Below are 22,167 nucleotides of genomic sequence, written 5' to 3' on the forward strand. Positions count from 1 at the left end.
ACAGTACAGTTGTTTAACAGAAATTTAAGAGTCTTTGTACAAACACCATTCCTATTATAATATCAGTTTTGCTGAAAAGTTTAAAAATGCAACAGTGGCACAACTTAGAAATATCGAAAGTAATTCCTCGTATACCTTTGTCCTTTTAAAATAATTATTAAAACCAGATGGTCTTTTTAAATATTAATGCCTAAACAACCTGCCAGCTTTGATCCATGTCTTATAATTCATATTAAAAAATCAAAAGTAGTAAGACTTTAGTGATTAGCCAAAAAACTCCAAAAAAGTTACAGCATGCAATAAGAACTGCCTTAGGCTTTGGCTTCAGAGACTTAACAGTCTCAGCCCAGACTCATAAAATGGCCTGGCATATTGGTATTCCAACAGACCGCACCACTTTCTTCTCCTTCACATTTTTGTAATACTCACTCATATGAGAAGTTCCCCATATGACAGGTTTAACAGGACTAGGGCACATGGATTTAATTCAGGACAATGGCCAAACTTTTGTTTTTTGTGATTTCTGTGACTTCCCCTTGAAGTCCCACTGAGAGTGGCTTGCTTAACCTTTGGTTGCTTGACCCAGTGCTTACTTGAAAATCTCAGCTTTCATTTGAGAAAACTGGTATTTTCTCAGGAGCACTGTTGTCGAGAAACCTGCCAGCATGAATCATAAAGACATAAAACCCAGCAGGTAAATAAAAATACAGTTTTTAAAGATCTTATGTATTTTTAAGGTAATCTTACATGGTTTTGAGGGGTGAAATTGTTGACTGAAAATTTTTTATGTTGATGGGTGGCAACACAATTCAGACCTCACTATTGTAATGTTTAAATCAACCTAACCTATTATGAAAAAAACATGGCAAGGGAACAAATATCCTTTTAAGTTATGCTAGCTAAGGGGGTGGCAGCCTTTGGTGTAGGAGCAGTAAAAGAAAGCTGAGAGCATTTGGGATCAGTAGCCCCTTTATTTTACTCAGCTGCAGCCAGAACAGCACAACTACTACCTTTATTTCACGGTCTACAGTTCTGTTATTTTCTTCTGTCAGTTCAAAATCTCCATCATACTTACATTCTATTTTTCACAGGCAAGTTTGAAACATGGAGTTGATTTGAATCAGCGGTCTTTGTGTATGCTGGCAAGTAGTGCAGCCTAATAGGAATGGTTCTGTAGAGCAAAACAGTTGGTGCTGAAGACCTGACATTCACACTGCACACCTTTGGGGGGTGCTATTTTGGACTAGCTGTAAATTGTGGATTTGGTGCTGGCTGGGAGTGTATCTTCCATTTAACGTCACCAGAAAGATACCCATTTTGTATACCCTAACACTGTTCTACAGTGTGGATCACAGTATAGTAAATGGGGCTGATTTGAAGGAAAAATATCCCACTGTGAACTAAAACACTAATGTAGACACAGCCATTATCTCTGCAAACAGCCTAGTACAGTCCCATCCCACATTTCGTCCTTTCAGGGGATGAAAAATGTCATGGATAACGTCCGCCACACAGCTCTAAGTTTAAAATGTGAGCACCTGCTCTCTGCTGAGACTTGATTCCCTCTACTGTAAAGGAAGAAAGAGATGTCCCTGAGGAATTCATTCCACCTATTAATAGATGTTAGAAGACTACATATTAGGAGACATTAATAGATGTGAAGGGTGCACTCTAGAGGCGCTGCCATTTACTGTAAAGAGAGCCTAGGAAGACACCTTACACAACACGCCTACCTTGACAGTTAAAGCTGATAAGCAGAATCCCATCCTCTATCTATAGGAGTAAGATACTGGTAGCTTCAGTGATCACCAGTGAGATGCATTTCTGCTATGGGTGGCTATGATTTTAAAACTAAAATAGTTTTGGATTAACTGTACATTCCCATATTTTTATTTTGTAAAAGGCAATCTGTAAAGAAGACTTTAAAATATAAGTAAGTCCTTTTTTGTATTTGCGTGGTTTAAGAAAGGCCTGTCTTTGTTTTTTTGTAGCTGTGTATCAACAGTCTGAATGGAAACAGTGTTCAGATTAGGCTGAGAAATGACCTCTTTCTTTAAGTATATAGAAAATATTTTTTTTTCCAGAGGTGAATCTAAGCTAGTTTGTAACTTTGAGCCTCCCAGTGCTGCATCCAGATTCCTCAAATGCTTACTCTTTTTTTCTTTTCCTTACTACTTCCATAGTGAAATACTACCAGCTGTTGTTGGCGGCTGTCAAACTGTTCTTTTAACACAGCCTATCTCCATCTCTCCTTGCAGAAAGTATTTCACATTTGGTACCACACTTTTACTCTTAAAATCGCAGTATAAATGCAAGCATTTTCTAGTTGGCAGTAGAGACCATCAATGAGATCTTTCTCTACAATCACTACATTCATGTCCCTCTAGTATTCTGATCTTTTCAGGGTTCCAAGGTCTTTTCCTAACTACAGAGAGACATTAATTTATTCTGGTCTCATTTTCTTGGACTGTAAATCTTCAACATAGTGATGTAACAAGTGTTTGATTTGTTTGTCAATAGTACAAGTTTTGCCACCTCAACTCACTGCTGTGCAACAGCAGGACTATGACACAGAGAGACAGATCTGCAGAAATGTCTGGTCAGCTTCATCAGCACAGATGCTTAGACACATTTGTGTGCTTCCAAAGTGACTTAATTGGTATTTGGCTTTTATTCCTCTTAGATAGCACATAAATTCTCAATCTAACAGCCAATAGTAGCTGTAGCAACTTTGTGCTTCGTGGGGAAAAAAAAGGGAAGACCAAACCATAATCCCACATGACAAATTACTAGTTTAGTCATTTGTGGGTTTATTTTGAAATGTAAACTCTGAGGGAGGGCAAATGGAGAGGAACGTGAAAGACAAATAGCTTCTAACCAGCGGAGAAATCCAGGGCCCAATACAAACTGCATGCATCAGTTTACAGCAGAATCATACCCAACGCTTTTGGCCAGGACTCTGGCTCGTTTTTAAATGAACTTGAATGCTCTAGATACTGTTTTCCTGGCCACTACAGCTCTCCATGGGCAGTACATTCAACACAGAAGGGTCCTGCTGCTTTAAGCACACAGGCAACATCCCACACCTAATCAACAGGAACGATTACACAAATGAACTGTTTTCAACTTTTTGATTTACTACTCCTCAGTCTTTGCTGCTGTGATCATAGTCCATGTCAGTGACGCCCAGGGCATTCCAGGTAGCAAAGTTCTGCCAGAAAATGGTGTTCTGTTGAGTCACAATTGCTTTGTTCATAACGTCTGAGATCTGACGAGTCTTTGCTAAGGCCAATTAGGTTTCATCCCAGGACACGGACGACAGACGGTGCAGGATTCCAGTCTTGAACATTTATGTGTTTCACCTGAGATCTCCCCAGAGACAAACTGTAAAACTGCCAGGTTCAATAAGCAGTCCTGGAGTCTGCATAACCTTCAGAATTCAAAAACCACTAGTTGTGGTCTGATTTAGACTAGAGTGAAATTGGAAAAAATTGAAATAACCCGTGAACTGAAGGAACTACAAGGATACCTACAGAAATTAACTACATGAGCAGAAAATATAATGATCTTGAGGCTGGTTAAATGCAGTTGAGTGCCTTTGAGACAAAATTATGAGATAACAGGTGTCAGGAGGCTATCTGGCAATATGTTTACAATGAAGTAATAATCAAGGATTACAGTGGACCTGAAACTGAGTAAGAGTTTGCAGTGATATCCAAAAATGAGCCTGTGAACACTGTAAGGCAGCAGGCTAGACACTGAAAACTGTCAGTTGGTCCATCACTGCGGCTGTGACCAAATGCCGCATGCAGTTGTAGACTTGCTGATAACAGAAATATGTCAACAGTTTGGCAAGATTTCAGAGAACAGGAGTGGGGGGAAGGCGTTCCCTTTGGAGCTCAGGGATCTCAGGCCCTGTCCATGTCACTCTTGGCACCTCCTGTAAGTTTGGGACCTGAGGACCTTAAAAGGACTGAACTAAATTCTTCCTTAAGCTATTTCTAGATACAGAGGTGCAAGTTTGCAGCAGTCAACGAACTGAGTAGAATGGCAGCAAAACTTGGCTGAAACATTTTTGCATAAGTAAGTAATAAATTTATGAGGTGAGGAGTATCCTGCTCTTCATATTTTTGGAAGACAGTAAGGGTGATCCCAGTAAGTATGAGGAAAAGTAGTGGGAAATGGAATGACATAAGCAAGTCAAGGTAATTAGAAAACAAATCCTGCTAGGACGCAAAATAAGAAGTCCCAGGAGTCCTGTTATTTAAGTACTTTAAAAATAGAAGACAGGAAAAAATGAGCCATCCTGCACTGACAGAGAGCAGGGAACTGTCAATCTCCATCTTTGATTTCTACATAAAAATTCTGAGAATGAGTCCTTTATTCAAGGAAATTGCCACAACTATTCTGTTCCTACAATAGATTTTTTGCTTGACTATAAAAAATTTAAAACCTCAGGATTTGTTCTCATGGCTCTAAGTCTAACTTCAAATACAGTTTCTTGGGTTTCAGGGTTTTTTTTCCCTTTTCTATGAAAAAAAGGGAAAGCCCTCCTTTACCTCTCACTTTCTTCCACCCCTTTCCTCCCGCCTGTGTGTAGAATCTGGATAGTTAAGCTAGGTATTTAATTGGAATGTTTGTCTACACAATGTTAGTAATTAAATCCATGAGCTCTGGCAGTCATATGAACTCAGCATTTTTTTTTAATGAGAAGTTATGTAATCATTTATAGTCTGAACTGCATCTGTCGTTTAAATCTGTTTGTAGTACTTCTTATCATGACTATGCTCGCCCTGCATATGCTTATATTGATTCACAGAAAAACTTACCTCATTAATTAGTCCCCAGTATGGGAACAATGGATTATTCATGCCCTCAAAGCAACTCTTAAAATTCTTTGAACTCTTAAAGTGAAATGAAACAACTCATCAAGAGAAGACACTATGTAAGTTATCATTCACAAAGAATTCAGTGCAGTGACTTTGAGCAGTGATCTTGTAAGTTAGTATTCATGATTATAAACTAAAAAAAAAACCCCACATAAACTTGCTCAGGAACACTAATAACTTTCAAAATTACTATACAATAAAATAATAATGTTTCAATCAGAATTGTATTTGGCTTAGACTATGTGGAATAGAAAATTCAGATACAAACTATTTCATAATCTTTTGTGAAGGTTTATGTTAAAATGTATCTTCTGAATTGCGCAAGCAACGTGAACAATATGGTCCGAAAATACCTTTTAAAACAAATTCTTGGAGAATACAGCAGTATTCTAATTTATTTTCCCTTCTCTAACTTCTCTTTACTATCTCATATATAGTAAACAACTTATAATAGACATTTTTTGGCTTTAATGTTTGCAGTTTGGCGTCAGAAAATAATTACTAATAAGTGGATGAACTGAAGAATCCCATCTTGCTGAATGAGCCTGTATCCAGCAGCCATTAGCTGGGAACATACACAAGCAGGAATATCAGCCGGTGGTTTTGTCATGTGATCTCTTCCACTGCACATACAAATATAGAACATGACCATAAAAAGTAACAGAACATGCTCTCTGCGAAGTAATTTATTGCAGTGGATGCTAGATTGGTATGCCAGCTGGAATTACCTTCTCGGCTCCTACTATTTTCACATATACAGATAATAAAGGCTGTGCACTGCAACAGATTCCCAATGAAAAAATATCAACATTATTAACAAGAAGCAAAAGTCTGCAAAAGCAACTTCAGCCAGCTTAACTGTTTGAAAATGTTTGCTAGTGACTCATAGCAGGAGTTACAGAGCTAAATGAATAGCAGGGCTTCAACGTTTTCATAGAGGGGAAAAAATACTGCTTTTTGTACAATATACATTTCTCTCTCTGCTGAGCACAAAAAAAATCTAAGGATTATTACACATGTAGGAGCTTTCTTTTTGTTTGTATTCCTTATTCATTAGTTTGTAAGCTGCAAGAGCTGAGCTAATTTATTTTTCCAGGGCATTTTCCCCTCCCTCTTTTTTTTTAAAGGCACCATGTATGACATCCCAACATGACAGGAACTCAGTAAATCCCCTCAGTCTCCACACCGCTGTCTCTGAATGTCTACAAAGCTACTATGCCATAATCGCAACTCGCTGGCTCATTCACAGCTTTACATTATAAAGCAAACAGTCTAGACAGCTGAATGACAGAATTACTCTCTTTTCTCTTGCATTTATAGATATGCTGTCATCTTCATTTGCTTTTCTCTACTCTGTGCATTCTGATACGCTAATGATTAGCTTTCCTGTTTGGATTCCACACCGACTCCATGGCTCTAGGCTATAAATACAACCAGAGCCCAGATGACATCACATCGATAAGGTGCTGGGGCATGGGGGGGAGGACCCCTGCTTCTTTCCTTCTCCTAGGTTAGCTGGTGGTAACCAGCTTTTTCAAAATGGTTAACCAATGTGGCTTCACAATAGGCTTTTCTTCCCCACTGAGATGGAGATATAAAAAGCCTGGTGCCTGGAACCACCACTCTCTGGAGTGGAAAATACCATTCAAGTTGCACAGAATAGGCAGCCTTCAATTATTTTCAGGTCTGTCTATAGTATAGCTGAATGTATCATTGCAAAAAATATGTGCAAAATAGAGAAGAAGAATAAACAACAACATGTGTTTGGATGTCTATAAAAAATGTGTACCTAGCATTCTTTATGTTAAAAAAACTTAAGTAACTGGCCTGGGTTTGTTCTCACTGAGAAAGGAACTTTAGTCTGTAACATTCCTGGTATTTTGACATTGGAATGATGCGTACACACATTTCATGTGGCATTTCCCTGGTGCTAAAAGATTTAAATGATAAAAGTACATACTTTCTTGCCTTCAACAAGTTGCGGAAACCTATGCAAGCCTGATAACGTGCAACTAAGACATACGGATACACAAGGCCAGCTCTGGTGATGTTTATAGCAAGGTTTTTATTATTTATTGCTTTTCTTAATGCTTCTGTAACTGTTGTTCTGGATTGCTGGAGAGTCTCTTTTTACAGCTGTTTTTGTTTGCTTGTTTTGTTGCCATTTTTAAAATGAAAGTTTGTAAACTTTACGGTTGAAAAAATCTCAAAGCCTTGCCTTGAGGTCAGAAAGTTGTAAGGGTGAAAGTGGGGAGAAGCCATTGCCATTCTCACTCGAAAAGCAGAGAAAATCATATATCATAGCACATGAGCACAGGAAGCCAAACAGTGAGCCATAGCTTTTACTCTTAACAGAGCTGGGACAATACCAACACTTCAGAACGCTGCGTTACATTATGGGCCATCGGGAAGTTTTCATGGGGGAATATTTTACCTGTGAGCATGAAGAGTTTTGTGGGCCACTGGGTGCAATTGTATTCACAGCCAATATAAATGACTGACTGCTTGAGGCCTGTACCAATGGGAATTTTGCCTGGTCTCTGTGAGTCATGACCCAGTTTTACTCTCTGAGATCAGGGACAGCTGGAAAAACAACTGATCCCTTCTTGCTTGGAACTCTATAACTTGCCTGGAATATCTGTGCTTTTTTTTCCCCCTTGAGTACCCTTGCCATTAAAACATACTGATTAGAAAAACTTCTAATTTGTGTCTCTAAGAACAACAGCGACAGCAAAATTTCAGTAAGTTATACCAGTGGCAGAGAGTTCTGATTTGACAACGTGGAGTTTGATGAACTACGGAGCAGGAAGCTGGTGGAAAAAGACAGAACTGAAGGCCGTGGAGAGACTGTGCAAGGGAAGTTGTCATTCTCTGCACACTCCAAGAAGAAGGTTCAAGGGTGGTCCCACAGAAGGGCTGCATCATAGCTTTTCCCAGGAATGATAAAGTGTTATTGGCCAAAACCTTGTGCCCCCCAGAAACTACAGATGAGATTTCCTAACAACTCCGCAGCTTCCCTGAGCTTTTTAGTTGTGAGGAGAGGATTTAAATAGTTGCCACTACAATAAGTATATAAATCAACTTGATATAAATTGTTTTTTAATTTTCTTGACAAAATGCTTTGCCTTCCTTCCCGAACTGGCCTAACCTGGACCTCAGCTTGGAGAACACCGAGTCTGGGGACTAGTATTGATTTTTCTCTCAATAGCTTATGCCCTGACTTCAGATTCTGTCAGAGCAACCCTATGGGGCTAGCAAAAAGCCGTTCTATTTCATGGCATTTCCAGCTTTCCAGAGAAACACAGATCCCACTTACTTAAAGCTGTAAAGTGGAAATCTCCTTTGGTTTCTTCAATGATCTTTTATACATTGGTACAGAAAAGGTTCTTAACTCTGAAGCATGGCTTTCTGATTATTACAGTGCCATGGTAATAACACTGAAAGCAAGCATCTAAGTGCACTGTATAAATGACAAATAAAAGCAAATGCAGGGACTGATATTAAACATAAGGGAACACAGCCTTTTTAATACACTGCCTCTTGAAACGCTAGGTCACTTTTCTTACCTCTTGAGGCTCTTGACATTGGGACGCTAACACCAGGAAAGATCTCTGTGCTTGGAAAGCAGCACGTACCATCTCTGCCTGTAACAAAAAGAGGAATAGAAATTAAACCTTAGCCTGTAACCTCCAATACCTCTTCTTGGCAGCTCAAAGTCAAGTGTGACAGCTCAAATCTTTCTTGCTGCTTCTCATCTAAATCACAGCAATGCTGACTGGAAGAAATGTATTACAGTACTGGCTTAGCTATAAATTTTTTTGAAATCTAAGGTTAAGTTCCCTGTCTGCTTCAGATAGGAAATAAAACGAGTTGATATGCAGTCTTTTGGTTATCATTTATAAGATTAGTCACAGGAGGACTTAATTTAAATGCTTCAGAGAACTTCTAGGCATTTTAATGGCGATGTTTATACTCGAGTGCCTGATAACAACTTATTACCGCTGAGAATGGCAACCTGAAAACTTTCTGTTGAACTTCAACTTAGGCTGTAGCGATGTTTAAGAAGAGTTGAGCTTGGCATATTTGCTGAGGGACTATGCTGTAATTCATTCCTTGTCTGTCCTCTGTGAGCAGACCCTAAGATCAATGGCTATGAGAGACGGTGGCTGAAGATTTTTGGGCAATTTTCCCCCACAGAACTCTAGAATTTTCATTAAAGCTGCATCTGACAGCATGTTTACATGCTAATACTGTGGATGGGAGGTAAATCTCTACACTCCCCAGTGTTTCCTACTGTTCAAATTTCTGGGCATTTGGGGGTTTTTTGAACACTACACATTTTCTGTACATTATGTACTAATTATGATTAGAATCTAATCGCTATTTCCGTATCAGCTATACCTCATTCAAGTGGATGAGTAGTGACTAGGAGAAAGCATTATTGGTATAGAAAAGAACTATTCATAACGGATGTATATTGCTAAATAAAAACCAAATCAAACCAAATGCTGTTTGGTTAATCTAATATGAATGGGTACATTTATAATCACTTTGTGAAAGGGTGGAGAAGCTCATGCTGTTTTCCTTGGGGTTTCTTCAATCTAAAAAGAAAACAAGGACATTTTATATACAGGCCTATGTGGATGCAAATTAAGATACATAAAAGTCGGGAAATTTGAAGTTGTAGCAAAGTAAAACAGCCAAATTCTGTTTATTCATCTTAAAATGTGATGGCATGAATAAAACATAATCTGTTAGGAGGAAAATCACTGCGAGGAAGATGGTAAAAGAGGCCCAACTTGGACAGTATTTGAGGAGAAGGTGATATTATGGTCTGACAGGCTCAGATTTGGAAGAGGGTAATCATCTCTATAAATAGATAAAGAAATGAATAATAAGGGAAATTGTATGAGCATAGGAGACACAAATTTTCCAGACATAGACATAAATACCATCAATAATAGCAAGGTTTAGAAATTCTTAGACGTTTCAGAAGACTGACTTTTTGATACTGAAATTCATAAAACAACAAAGTGTGTGCTATTTTAAGCTTAGGGGTTTTGTGTGAGGAGGATCTTGCAGAACAGCTGACTAAAAACTAATGTTCTAGGAGGAAGTGATTATGAATGGATTCGGTTCTTAAATTGCGGGATGGACAAAAATGTATCTATAGTTAGGACTTGGTATTTTAGAATGGCAAACTTTTAGAAAATAGAAAAATCAGTGAGTGAAGATGACTGAGGAACTTAATGATTTGAATGCAGGAAAGGATGGATTTACATTAAGAATGGAAATTATCTATGCGTGCTAGACAGGAGGGAGAAATTGTAGGAAAGGGCTAGAGACTCTGAATGAAAAAATAACTAAAGCAAGATACTAAGAATAGATACAAAAGCCCCAAAGAGTGAGAAGAGGCCTTGACTATCAAGGAGAACTTTTTTTCAGGCATTATATAATATAGAAGCAAAGGATTGTTGAATAAATGCTTTTCCTCAATTTCAAGGAAGTTGATGTACATGATATTGAAAGGATAGCTAAGGAGAATGATGATAAATCAATGGGAATTACATCATTTGAAAGGAAAGTCAAATATACGTAGCTTAGTGTGACAAAATAATTGGGTCCATACCGTCTTCATTCTAGAGTACTGGAGACACTGGCAGATGGAAGCACAAGTAGAAAAGACTTTAAAGATATATCATCTGGAGATAGGACCAGATAACAGAATTATGCAATGATGGCTTGGGCAAATATGCACAAGAAGAGGAGGAAAAGGTATGTCAAGTGATTTCATGGCTGTTAGTTTGACTTCAGCACTGTGCACATTTAGAATGGATTTGAAACAAGTGATTAAAAACACATATGAAAATTAAAACTGGGGGAAATTACAATTGGATTATCTGTGGTTAAAATCATTACTTTTAGGGATTGCTTAGAGTTTTCAGTTCCTTAGACAAGGAGAATGTGTCAGATCTAGTATGTTTAGATATTATATAAAATGCTTATTGCAGATCCTCATAGGAAACTCATACTTTAAGTGGAAATGATGCAAATTAGTATAAAAACTCTTAATTTGGATAAGAAGCTGAATAAACAGAGACAACAATAGGGTATATTACAGCTGGTGTTATTTGAAAGGAGGAAAGTTACTAGTTGTGTTTCTCAGGAATTAGTTTTAGGAACCATCAATATGTTTGTTAGTGTCCTAAGAGCAAGAATTAGGTGTGCACTCATAAAATTCATGGGCAACACAAAGTTAGAAGGTTTTAATATTCTTGAGAAGGACTCACTCATCACTTGAGAAGAGTAAGACAACTTCGTTGACACAGGTAACGTGAACAGGATAAAATTTAGCAGTCCTTGCCCCCACCCCTTTAAAAAAATGCATAATTTTGGGTATAAACACAGAACCGATTAATTGGAAATGCTGAAGACTGGAACATGCAAATATAAAACCCAGGAAGGTGGCGTTGTGAAAAGAGCTTATGCAGTTCTACGATGGATGTGGCAAAATATTTTTAGTAGAGCTACAGAAGTGTTAGTATCATTGGAGAGGACCTCCTCTGGCATTCCGTGTAAAGCACTAGTCATCTGTGTTAAAGAAAGATGAACTTAAATCAGAATTGATGCAGAGAAAACCTGTTTGGATGCTTAGAGCAGTAAGTATCTGTCATACAAAGATAATTTTTTAAAGTTTCACTTGTTTTGCTTAGCAACACAGTGGCTGAGGAATATGATTCTTTTGCATATGGAATGTAAATAACAGAGAAAGAAGAAAATGGTAGTGTCAGCACATGATCACAGGTCTGTAAACTGAGTCAGAGTAATCATAGTCTCAAATTTAGAAGAAGATTTCCAACTATCCAAAAAGTGAAGTTTATGAGGGATTTTCCAAATTCCTACAAAGAACCAGCATTATTTTAAGATAAACCTTTAAATGAAGATGAGCAAAGTGCTCTTAGAAATAAAAAATCAAGATTGTTTTGTGAGTTCTTGAACATATACTGAGCTGGTAGCATCAATGAGGTTTGAAAAACATGTCTGTTGGGCACTTTGTTTACACTGCATTAAATCCATGCTTTTGGGTTCCCACTGGCCATTCATGGAGGCTGAGGAGAACTTTTTTCTCTGCTCAGAGCACAAAGTAACAACTGGTTTCTTGTCTCATTTTTCACCTCTTTCTGCTGAAGCACTGGAATTTGGTCAGAGCTGGAGACAGGCTGTTGGATGAGGTACACTGATGTTCCTAAAGACTGACATTCCTCGAGTATGCCTCATACATGTCTCTTGCTCATCTGACCAAGTTGAAACTATTGTTGGATGTGGCATCAGCTTGTACTTCTCCTCCAGACATGTATTACTTTTTTATGTTTATCACTCTTCCTTCTCTACTGCAGAGTGTGGCCAAGGCCACTTTCTCAAAATGTCTGGGAGCTGTCTTTAAGAAATCTTCTGCTATTGAGGGCACCCAAGCCATTGGTAACACTCTTTGAGTTACCTCTGGTGCATTAAAAGTGTGGCTTTTTGCATTTTCTTATTATCCTAAATTTATTATACGATGTTGGAAACATTAATTGGTCAGTGGACTAGATACTGATTGCAAGGCTTGTCCTGTATGCCCAAAATGTATCCAGCCCCAAGAGCTTTTAGTTGTGCAGGGATCAGAGCACTCACATCTCTCACCTTTGAATTTAAATCTTAATCAAAGGATCATGCTAACACAGGTTTTGCATTCTACAAGCAGAATTTTATAAGACTTCTGCCAGAGTTACTTCCTTCTTTCTCCAAGAGCATTAAAAATGGCATTCTGGGTTTTACTATTTCCAAGCATGCGATACTTCTTTCCATGCATCCCATCAAAGTAATAGAAGATCTTCTTCTCATTAAGAATGCATTAGTTCAGTCTATCACCATTCCCGTTCTTTCTTGTAGTCTTTGAAATGTGACACTTCATTGCCACCTCCTTCTACATAGCAGGCAGGCTGTGTACCTAAGCAGGCAGCACTATTTTTTACAGGGAGATGACTCTTTCATTAGACCCTCATATCCAGTGAAGACTAATAGGTGAAAACAGGCCGGGGGGCACATCTCAGCAACTTGGGCAGCTCAGTCAGAAGACTGCCACAGAGCAAATCAGCTGAAACTCAGTTATAATGAATTATGGTAATGAAGCCTGAGTGTCAAAAATGCATGGGAATCATGGGTAAATTTACTGGAGTAGACTAGAACACAAACTTGCACACATCTATCTGCAGATAGAAATGGGCATATTTTGGAGCAACAGATAATTGATGTCTAAAAACTTTGGGTAATCCTCTTGGCATTCTTGGGATTATGCATGGACACAGCAACCATCAGGCAGATTCCTCAGCTGAGGTGAATACTTTGAAGGAAACAAGTTCCTCAAAGCATTTCCTACTTTGCTTTTAACAGTTTGTTCTAGAACCTGGAGGAGAGGGCTGTGACTGTGGACCTGAATGCCAGGACCATGTGGCATTCCATTCACCACCTCAGTTTCTCCATCAGTAAAGTGGGGAATAAGGTGTCTTAATCCTCTACCTCAGGTGTGTTTGATAGCTGACTGACTTAGGTGATCGGTATGGCTGGAAGAGCCAAAGTCTGACATGTATGCCATGTCAGCCCAATTCCATGCCTGTTGAAACCTGGGGCTGACGACAGTGAGTGACCTCTCTGTCACCATCGCAGTAACAGCATAGACGGGCCTCTTTACAGTTAAGACTGCAGAAGTTAATGGAGGAATCATACATATTTAGAAATCATCTTTTTAACAGCAGTTGGTTTAGCCTTCTCTGTCACAATACAATGCCAACTTCTGATACTTCCCAGAAGCCGCTGCTTGAAAAACTGCCAGAGGCTCTGTGAGGGATGTCTAATGGTGGCAATGCTTCTGACCTGTTTGAAGTAGAGTGAGTATGGATTCCGCCTAAACTTGCACAGTTTCAGACTGAGTAGACATAGATGCACTGAACCTGAAGCTTAAACTACCAGTTTGCTTTAGCAAAGTCCAGCTCTCCAGAGCAGATGTGATTTTAGGATCTACCTCTTTCTCATTTTAAATGTTATATTCAATCTGCCATCACTCTGGTATCCAAGCAGTAATAAATACAAATATTATTTATGTGACAACAGTTTGGCAAACTACAAGAAGAAACAGGCACATGCATTCAGATCTCAAGATACAAGTAAATTCAGTTTTTGAAAAAAAACAAAACTAAATGGAAGTAAGATTAGGATTTCCTAATGAAATTTAGTCAAGAAAATTACCCTATTGACCTGATAATATTAAATTTGTCAAATATTATTATATTTAATAACATATTTCCTCAGAGTCATAGCGCTGAAAAGCATAATATAAATATCAGAATCCACTGGACTTCTGTTGTCAGAGAATAATACACATCTGCATATATATACATGCAAACTTTAACAGTGATAATTTGCAAATCAAAATACAGATCTATGTACGTTTTGTATGTCTAAAATGACTTTATTCTGAAACAAAATAGTAAAGAGGATGTGAGGGAAAAGAATTGGGATTTAGCGGTCCAGAGTTCTAATCATAGTTTCTACAGAAATAATTTTGGGTCCTTTGGGCTTAGCAAAAGACCATGACTGACAGCAAATGACAACTACAGATGGAGCTTCATTGTTATAAGCAAAGACCCCAGTCTTTCTCTAAAAGGGCCAGTTCTGCCAGAGAAGGAGAAACAGCTTGTCTTTTACATTCTGTTTTCAAGAGCCTCTTCAAAGTGAAGTGGTGAAGTGGCTGGTGGCTTGAAGGGGGAAGCAAGAAATGGAAAAAGAATGAAATCTACATTAAGTACGGGGCTGCCATAGGAACTATCCAGGACAGCTGAAGAGACAGGATTTATTTTGTACAGCTAATTGGCTGATAGAGATTTTTTTAAAACTGGGCCAAATGCTGAAGAGTCAGTGGCAGTTCTTCAAACAGAGCACTTTATACTGGAAAAGGAAAAGGAAAGAAAGAAAAAAAACCCGTCACCTTTCTCCTACTGGTCCATGCAGAAAACAGGGTTGAAATTCTAGTAAAAATTGAAGTCAATGGGAGATTTGCCATTTATTTTGATACAGCCAGACACCACCCCAGATACGTTCTTTTCTATTTTCAGATAGATACATTTGACTACTACCAATCAGCTGTCCTCTATTAGTGGGGGGTTTTTAGTGTTTTTTAGCCTCCATGGCTATGTCTATATTAGGAAATTTTTGCTAAAGTTTCTCAGCATTGCTACTGCCTGTCCAGCACCAATCTAAGGTTATATCAGTGCTGGTCTCTCTAGCTGTTTATATCTGCCAGTGTATTAAACACTCTGTCGTGTGCACAGTGCTAGGCAATATTACTCACTTCTTGTTTCAGAGTAGCATCTGTATCTACGTTCATTAACTTTACCTTTTAATAAGCTTGACTGTGACTTAAACCATTCAGAGCTCTTATAGCTCTTACCTCTAGTGGAGCTCAAACCATATTGATCTTAAAGATCTTTCAGTGCTAATGACATAAGACAGATGGATAACATTATTTGGGGTAAAGTGTTGCGCATCTCTCTGCCATTTTAGTTTTATGATACTGAACTGTACAGATGTAAGGGGACCAAAGGGGTATTTAAAGCCACGACAGTTGCTTTACATTAGTTACAAAATTATTGCCTTGTATAAAGAATATACAGGTTCTGCATCTTTTGCACCAATAAAATTTGCCCCAGTGTTCCAGAATCTCATCTAAGCTCTCCCAGTTTTGAGTAACATGAACTGTTTTGATTGATCTCAAGGGATTGTTAACTTTAAAACCTAATGAATACTATTTAAATGTCAGCTTTGTTAAATAATTAATTATTAATCTTGGTAGCAGAAGCAGTCAGTCATTTTGTTTGTCTGTCACTGTTTCAAACAGATAAAAATATTTGGCTGCAGGGCCATTGCGACTACTGATTACTGCCAAGTGAAGCAATAGGAGATCATATTCTCCGAAAATATCTCTAAAAACCTCCACCCACCAGAGAAGAAGAGCAAGTCCAGACCAAAGCTCTTGACTAGATGATGCTCTCCTAAAGCTCAGGCTGCTCTCCAGATTCATAACTTCTTCAGGAATCTCTTTTACAACAGCCAAAAATCTGCAACTCTCTTGACGTCTGTTCATTTCAACTTTTACATGGAAGTTCCAAAAACAGATGTAGTGTATTGGTAGCTAGGTATTCCAGAAGATTCAGCATAGAAAAATACTGAGAAGTGTGTGCAAAAATAAATAATCCACATATTAATGAAGATGTGGTCTATTTACAGACTAAGGGATTTTTTTTGTTTTCAGTACCTTTCTTTTCTGAACAGTTTTGAAGATGTTCAAGAATTCAAGTTTGCCATTTACATTGCAGACTGCTGTCTTCTGCAAGGAGTTAGTCACCTGCTGGAGATGTCAAAGCCACCTCATTGCACAGCATACAGTCATGGATCTACATTTAAAGGATTCCACTACAGTAGAAGTTGTTATTGGCACATTGCGACACCTGATATTCCAGACCCTGGTGCTTATCTATAGACTGGACATCCCCAAAATTGATTATCAGCTGCACAGAATTTGTGCTGTCATGTTCTGCCTTTATGATATGTAATTAGTGATAATCATAGAAACAAACAGCTGATAAAAGCAGCCAAACATTTCAGAACAAACATAAAAACCATAATGAGAATAAATCACTTCCCTACAGTGCAGAGGATACATCACTAAAATGTATACGAGGCCACCATTGTTGGTTGGAGCTTCTAATAACCAAAGACTGCCACAGTATATTTTATGAGCTTTAGAGCATGAGTAACAGCAAATAGTAATCAGTTGGTTTTGACTTGCCTCCAGTTTGTCCTCAGGACTCCTGAGGTGAAAGGCTAACACTGTAAAAGAATGACAGCTCAGAAAAGTACGCAGTTTTCCAGGGGGGATTAATTTAACTAATGACATGACAGGGATATCCTTTGTATTGCATATCAAATGTTACGCTGTGACAAAGTTGCCGTTTTTTTGGAATCAGTATTATGGAGAGAAGATAGAAAGCACCCCAACCTGCACAGGCACTTTCAGAAGATAGCCACAATCTTCCCGAGAGAGCTCTTATAGCTCTTCGTCCTGACTAGCCTGCAAAAGCAAGCAGGTTTCTCAAAAAGAGATGGGAAAGGAAAACCAGCCCACTTCAGAATTTCATTAGGAACAGAAACTGTAGTACATTAAAGTTTCACAGACTTCCAAAGCTTCTAGTTTCTACTATTACTTGGAGCTACGTTGTGTATCTCTGAAAGCGTGCATTAGTTCCTTAAATAGGAACCACATACAATGTACTGAATAGATGAAGTCTAAACTTTGGCTATTATCAAGTTCAACCATTGTTTAAATTCAGGTTCCTTTTTTTTCCCATGGACATCTGAGTTCAGAATTCTTTGGAGGGCGAAGTTGCCTGTGTCAAGGAATTATTTGTGGAGCTACCTCATTTCCCTGAGGAAAGGCAAACCTACATTTCCTACATGGAACAGATGCTGTAAACCACCACATGAGACAACCACAGAGATCTCAGGGACCTGCAGGTCGCATTGTCATCTGTACAAACATGCTTTTGCCTGCTCTGGCTGTAGGCACTCCAGTTATTTCTCTGATGTGCTGTTTTGCCCCTGAGGTCTGCTGCTAAGCAGTCCCACTCTCTATCCCCAACTATTCTCTCAGAAACCCTTCTCAGTGAAGGTCCAAATCCATGCTGAAGAAATTTCAGAAAAGGCTTTATGATTTCACAGGTTTGGGATGTTATTCATGTGTCCCTGTTTTAATAAATACAAGTTCTAGGAACTTCAGATGCGTATCTCTATAAATTAAAAAAGTTACAGTACTTGTTGGGGTATCACTTCATAAATATTCTTTTGACAATGTTCACCTGCCACCCTACTGTGGAGCTGATTTCTTGACTTTCTGTGTCTGACAAATACCAAATTCCCTGATATAAAGACTGGAGAACCATTCATTTCTAAGAAATTGCGCTGTCTTTGAGAGAGCTTTTGGATATAATAGGTTATTATATTGAAATGGCTTTGTGTATGTTCTTTCTCTCACACACTTCAGGACAACCAGTGACATTGCCCACCTCATCCTGCAAGTAGTCCCACTGAGCTCCTTGAAAGCAGCTCAAAGGCTAAAAGTGCCAGAATCTGTCTCCTTGTAACTTCACTTCCATTTTTATCACCTTGAAAGAATCCCAGACCCTGACCAAAATGTGCTAACATGGAAGGGAGTTCAAAGCTTAAAGCTGACACATCTATAATGATATTTAAGGTTTCTTCCCAACTGAACCATGCTCTTCTTTTCAGAGGTGCTAAATACCAAAAGCCTACATTTACTTGGAGTGGGGGCCTCAGCCTCTCTGAAAGGCAAGGTAGTCATTTACATGCACAGTGATGTGATTGAAAAGCAGATCTGACCTGAGGTGTTTTTTTAAACAGAACATGTATTAAAGCAACAAGAAAGAAATATTTCGGCCTCAAAGATCTACTTCAAGATTCTAAACCAATCTTTTTCTTACAGCTCTGGGATTTAGAATAAAATATAAAATTAAACCTATGAAACAAAATAGCAAAAATTAAACTGCTTTGCAGTTCAGATTATTTATGAAAATATATAGTTCAATGTATGGATGTAAACAGACAGAAGTTAGCAGTGACAGTGACATGGTTTAATCTATCCTAATGGACTCTCCGATATTCAGAAATCTGGCCATATTAGTAATGCAATTCATACTGGATAAAAAGAGGCAACACACATTTGCAGCCACATTCTACCCTCATCACTCCTGACAGTACTCCCAGCTTATTTAAAACAACATTCAAACCATGCACTGGTTTCCCTTGTGGCTTAATTCTCATTATTCACTGAACTCCTTTTTACTAGAAACTGACTGAAGAGCCAGATTCTGAGCTCATTGTTTGGTTTTTTGCTGACTACAATGAACAGCCTTCTCAGTTTCCAAGCCCAGCATTTCTATACACTCAAAACAGTTGCAACCACCAGCTAGCAAAATAAAAGCAGGTCAGGGATGGGGAGGCAGGATGAGTGAAAAGAGTGTGCACGTGCTTTTCAGAAAGAATGAGACTGAATATTAATAAAAGACTTGCTCATAGCTTCTAGCAACAAATGACATCAATCAAGCATGGAAGATGAGTTTCCCAAAACCAGAAAAAAATGTAAAAAAAAAAACAACATTCATGGATGCCTATTTCTCAGCTTGAAATAAATGGGCTTAAATAATGTTACTACTCCAACTTGAAAAATCGTAATTCTTCGCAACAGAAATAAGAACCATGGGCACTGATGCCAGTAAAGAGAGTTTTCAGTCATAAGAGGTTCATGCTGATGATGAAAACAGGGATACTTTCTCTCTTCTCCTCTGTCTTGGTCTTCCTGATGGATCAAGATAGTTTAATTTGCCAGTGGTTCACTGGAAATTAATGTTGTGAGAACCACAGACCTCACTGTTCTGAGGTTGAGTGCCTGAGATGACTGCTACCTATGCCCTTCCAATCCTGGACTGCTTTGAACCAGAGAGCAAAGTAAAAGTCTAATTACCTTATCAAGGCTTCCTCATGGACCTTGGATTTGTGCCAACTCCATGTCTCCAAATCCTCCCTAGTAAGTTTCTCCTTACTTTACACTGGCAAGTGTCCTATGCCATGACTTTGCAACAGGCTCACCAAGACACTCTCACACCCTATTTGTGGCTGTGAGTGCAACTGGTCCACACGTTAATGCTACCCGTCATTTAGCTAGATAATTGAGCCATGTAATTTTATCACCTTATGATTTTTCCTTAAGCTGACACAGTGGTTTTCAACCTGTGGGGCACTTATGCCTCTAGGTCTATACACTACTTCTGGAAAAACACCAAGAAAAACAGGTTTCCTGTCAGTAGACTCAAATTTGCTCCTAAAGGGCTTCTATGAAAAATTTTTAGAGATAGCAAAATTATCATGAGCCAGAGCCTATGATCAGTTCTGATTTAGACTTCAAACGGCTGAAAATATAATGTACGCCTTGATTAATTACTCCAATCATTAATTAAATTAATCGATAAAACATGGACCTTAAATCTAGTCTGAACACTGGATATTATTCTGAATTCATCTGGTTGATTAAAGAGCCCTTTACTATCAGAATTTTTTTCATATGAGCAAGTTATATTTTAACATTTTCTTGGGCAAACATGATGGAGTTTTTGGTTTCCCATTGCATATATGGTTTCCCATTGCATATATGGTTTCCCACTCAAATCATTCTGATATCTTTTTCCTGGCATCCTTTGGAGATCAGAAAATCCCATTGTACTGGGTAACCACATACAGATCTAATCCCTGCTTTTAGGGGCCAACAGCTTTAGACCCTTAAGCGGTCCCTGATCAACTGCACTACTTTGATATCAACAGAGCTACTTATGTGTTTTGTCGGGAACCACTCCATATGCAAAGAAGCCCCACGAAAGCTGTTGACAGCCTTGACTGTTTGTGTTCCTGATTTCTTGTATTTCTGACAGAGGGAATGCCATATGGAACGTTCTCATTATATATTCCCACCATCACCCCCCTAAATTTACAGGCACATGCTTCTCATGCCAGCAATACACAATTAAATGCCCGGTATTGGCTGCCATGGCATGTATTTGTCAATAGAGTCTGTTTGACTCTTGTCTCTTCCTTGCCTTTTTAAATAAGAAGAAAAGTAAGTGGTATTTACTGCAATGTCAGTGTCAAGAAACTAACAGCCTGATCCAGCTCCCATTAAAATTAATTAAAAACTCCCACTCTTTAGGGGGTGTTGGTCTAGACCCGCAATGGACAGGTTCTTCGTGCTCAGGAGCCATCTTTATTCCCAACCAGGTGTCTTACAGTCAGACAGGTGCAATGATGTCTGCACACCACTGCACCTGACCCAATAAATCCTGCTTGTTTGGAAAGCCAGATCCAATCAAAAGTTGTAAAAGCTCCTAAAAATTACACTTTTCCTGGATTAGCCACTTGGCTACATTGTGTATATTGCGTTTCCATCCTTATTCTCATACTAAGGTGAACATGCTTTATTGCTTATGTTATGAAGTATCTTGTAGTACACATACAGGGTGAGAAATATACCTGAATTAGCATTACAAAATCAACTTTAATATTGATAGATTTCCAAGGTTGGTTTTTTTGGTGATGACTATTTGGGGTTTTTTTCACTTTTGGTGGCTAGCAGTACTGTTTTCTACACTTAGTCTCTTTCTTTCAGCTGAGTGCATTTTGTATGCTGTAAAAAGTTTGTCTTTTTATTCTTTTTTATGTATTCTGCTTTTCCCAGTCCTGTGGTAGCTACTTGGTTTGGTGTTTATTTCACGTGGCAGAAAATATCTATCACAGAAATGCAAAGGCAGCCTGACAGCAAGCTTCTCTTCAGGCATGTTGACATCATCCTCCTCTCTGAGCTCTAATTCAACTTTCAACACAATGCCTAAACCCGTACAGCCTCGGGGCACAAAAGATGAACGGCAGAGTACACTTGTGCATTCTGTTGCCCTGTAAGCAAATTGCCTTGTTAATGAGGAATCAGTCAAATAATGGGTTTGATAGTCTGTGTTTAGATTAGGTAAGATAAAGTGCGAAAGTGTTTTTTGGTGTATCACAGACAGCAGCACTTCCTGTTCAAAGTTCAGGGCTGTGAAAGTCATTGACTAATTCTTCAGCATCTCTCACAAGGCAAGCTATAGCTATTACTTCATGTGTAATAAATACTCTTTGGAAAAAATGAGGAAGCTAGGATTTTTTAACTTCATTGATAGGTCAAAACAGAGTTGCACTTTGGAAAGTGCATATACGCCTCAAAAAAGGTAATTCCTGTTTTCAGTTGTCTGTCTATATTTGCATGGACTATGCCTGGAAGGAGGAGAGGAGAATGCCATTGCTTTCATGTAATAGATAAGGAAAAGAAACTCTGTGGGTACGTGCATACGAACAATGTTTGTGGGGTGAACATTGCTTCTCTTGCTCATGATGATAACAAATCAGTGCATGCACACAGAGAACCCCCGCAGATCAGAGAATGTGCTGTGAATTGCTGCTTTGTGCTATCTTGTTCGAGTAGTCATACATGTAATAAGCTGTATCTAGACTCTCTCCCAATAAGCAAGCTAACCAACAGCCTATTTATTTCTGAATGCTGGAAACCCACAATGTAGTTGGTTGTCTT

The 22,167-nt window shown here is 38.6% G+C and overlaps 1 protein-coding gene across 1 annotated transcript in view; it reads right to left on the bottom strand.

Moving 5' to 3' along the window:
* Positions 1 to 22,167, bottom strand: part of CAP2 (cyclase associated actin cytoskeleton regulatory protein 2) — a gene marked incomplete at both ends in the record, with an annotated part of 54,273 nt that overhangs the window by 24,627 nt on the left and 7,479 nt on the right. Inside the window, one exon of the mRNA XM_082014771.1 lies at positions 8,456 to 8,533. Within this exon, the coding sequence (XP_081870897.1) occupies positions 8,456 to 8,533 (78 nt within the window). The remainder of the gene's footprint in view (positions 1 to 8,455; positions 8,534 to 22,167) is intronic.

The sequence above is a fragment of the Phaethon aethereus genome, assembly GCF_964289735.1.
Source record: "Phaethon aethereus genome assembly, chromosome: 2".
NCBI lineage: Eukaryota > Metazoa > Chordata > Aves > Phaethontiformes > Phaethontidae > Phaethon > Phaethon aethereus.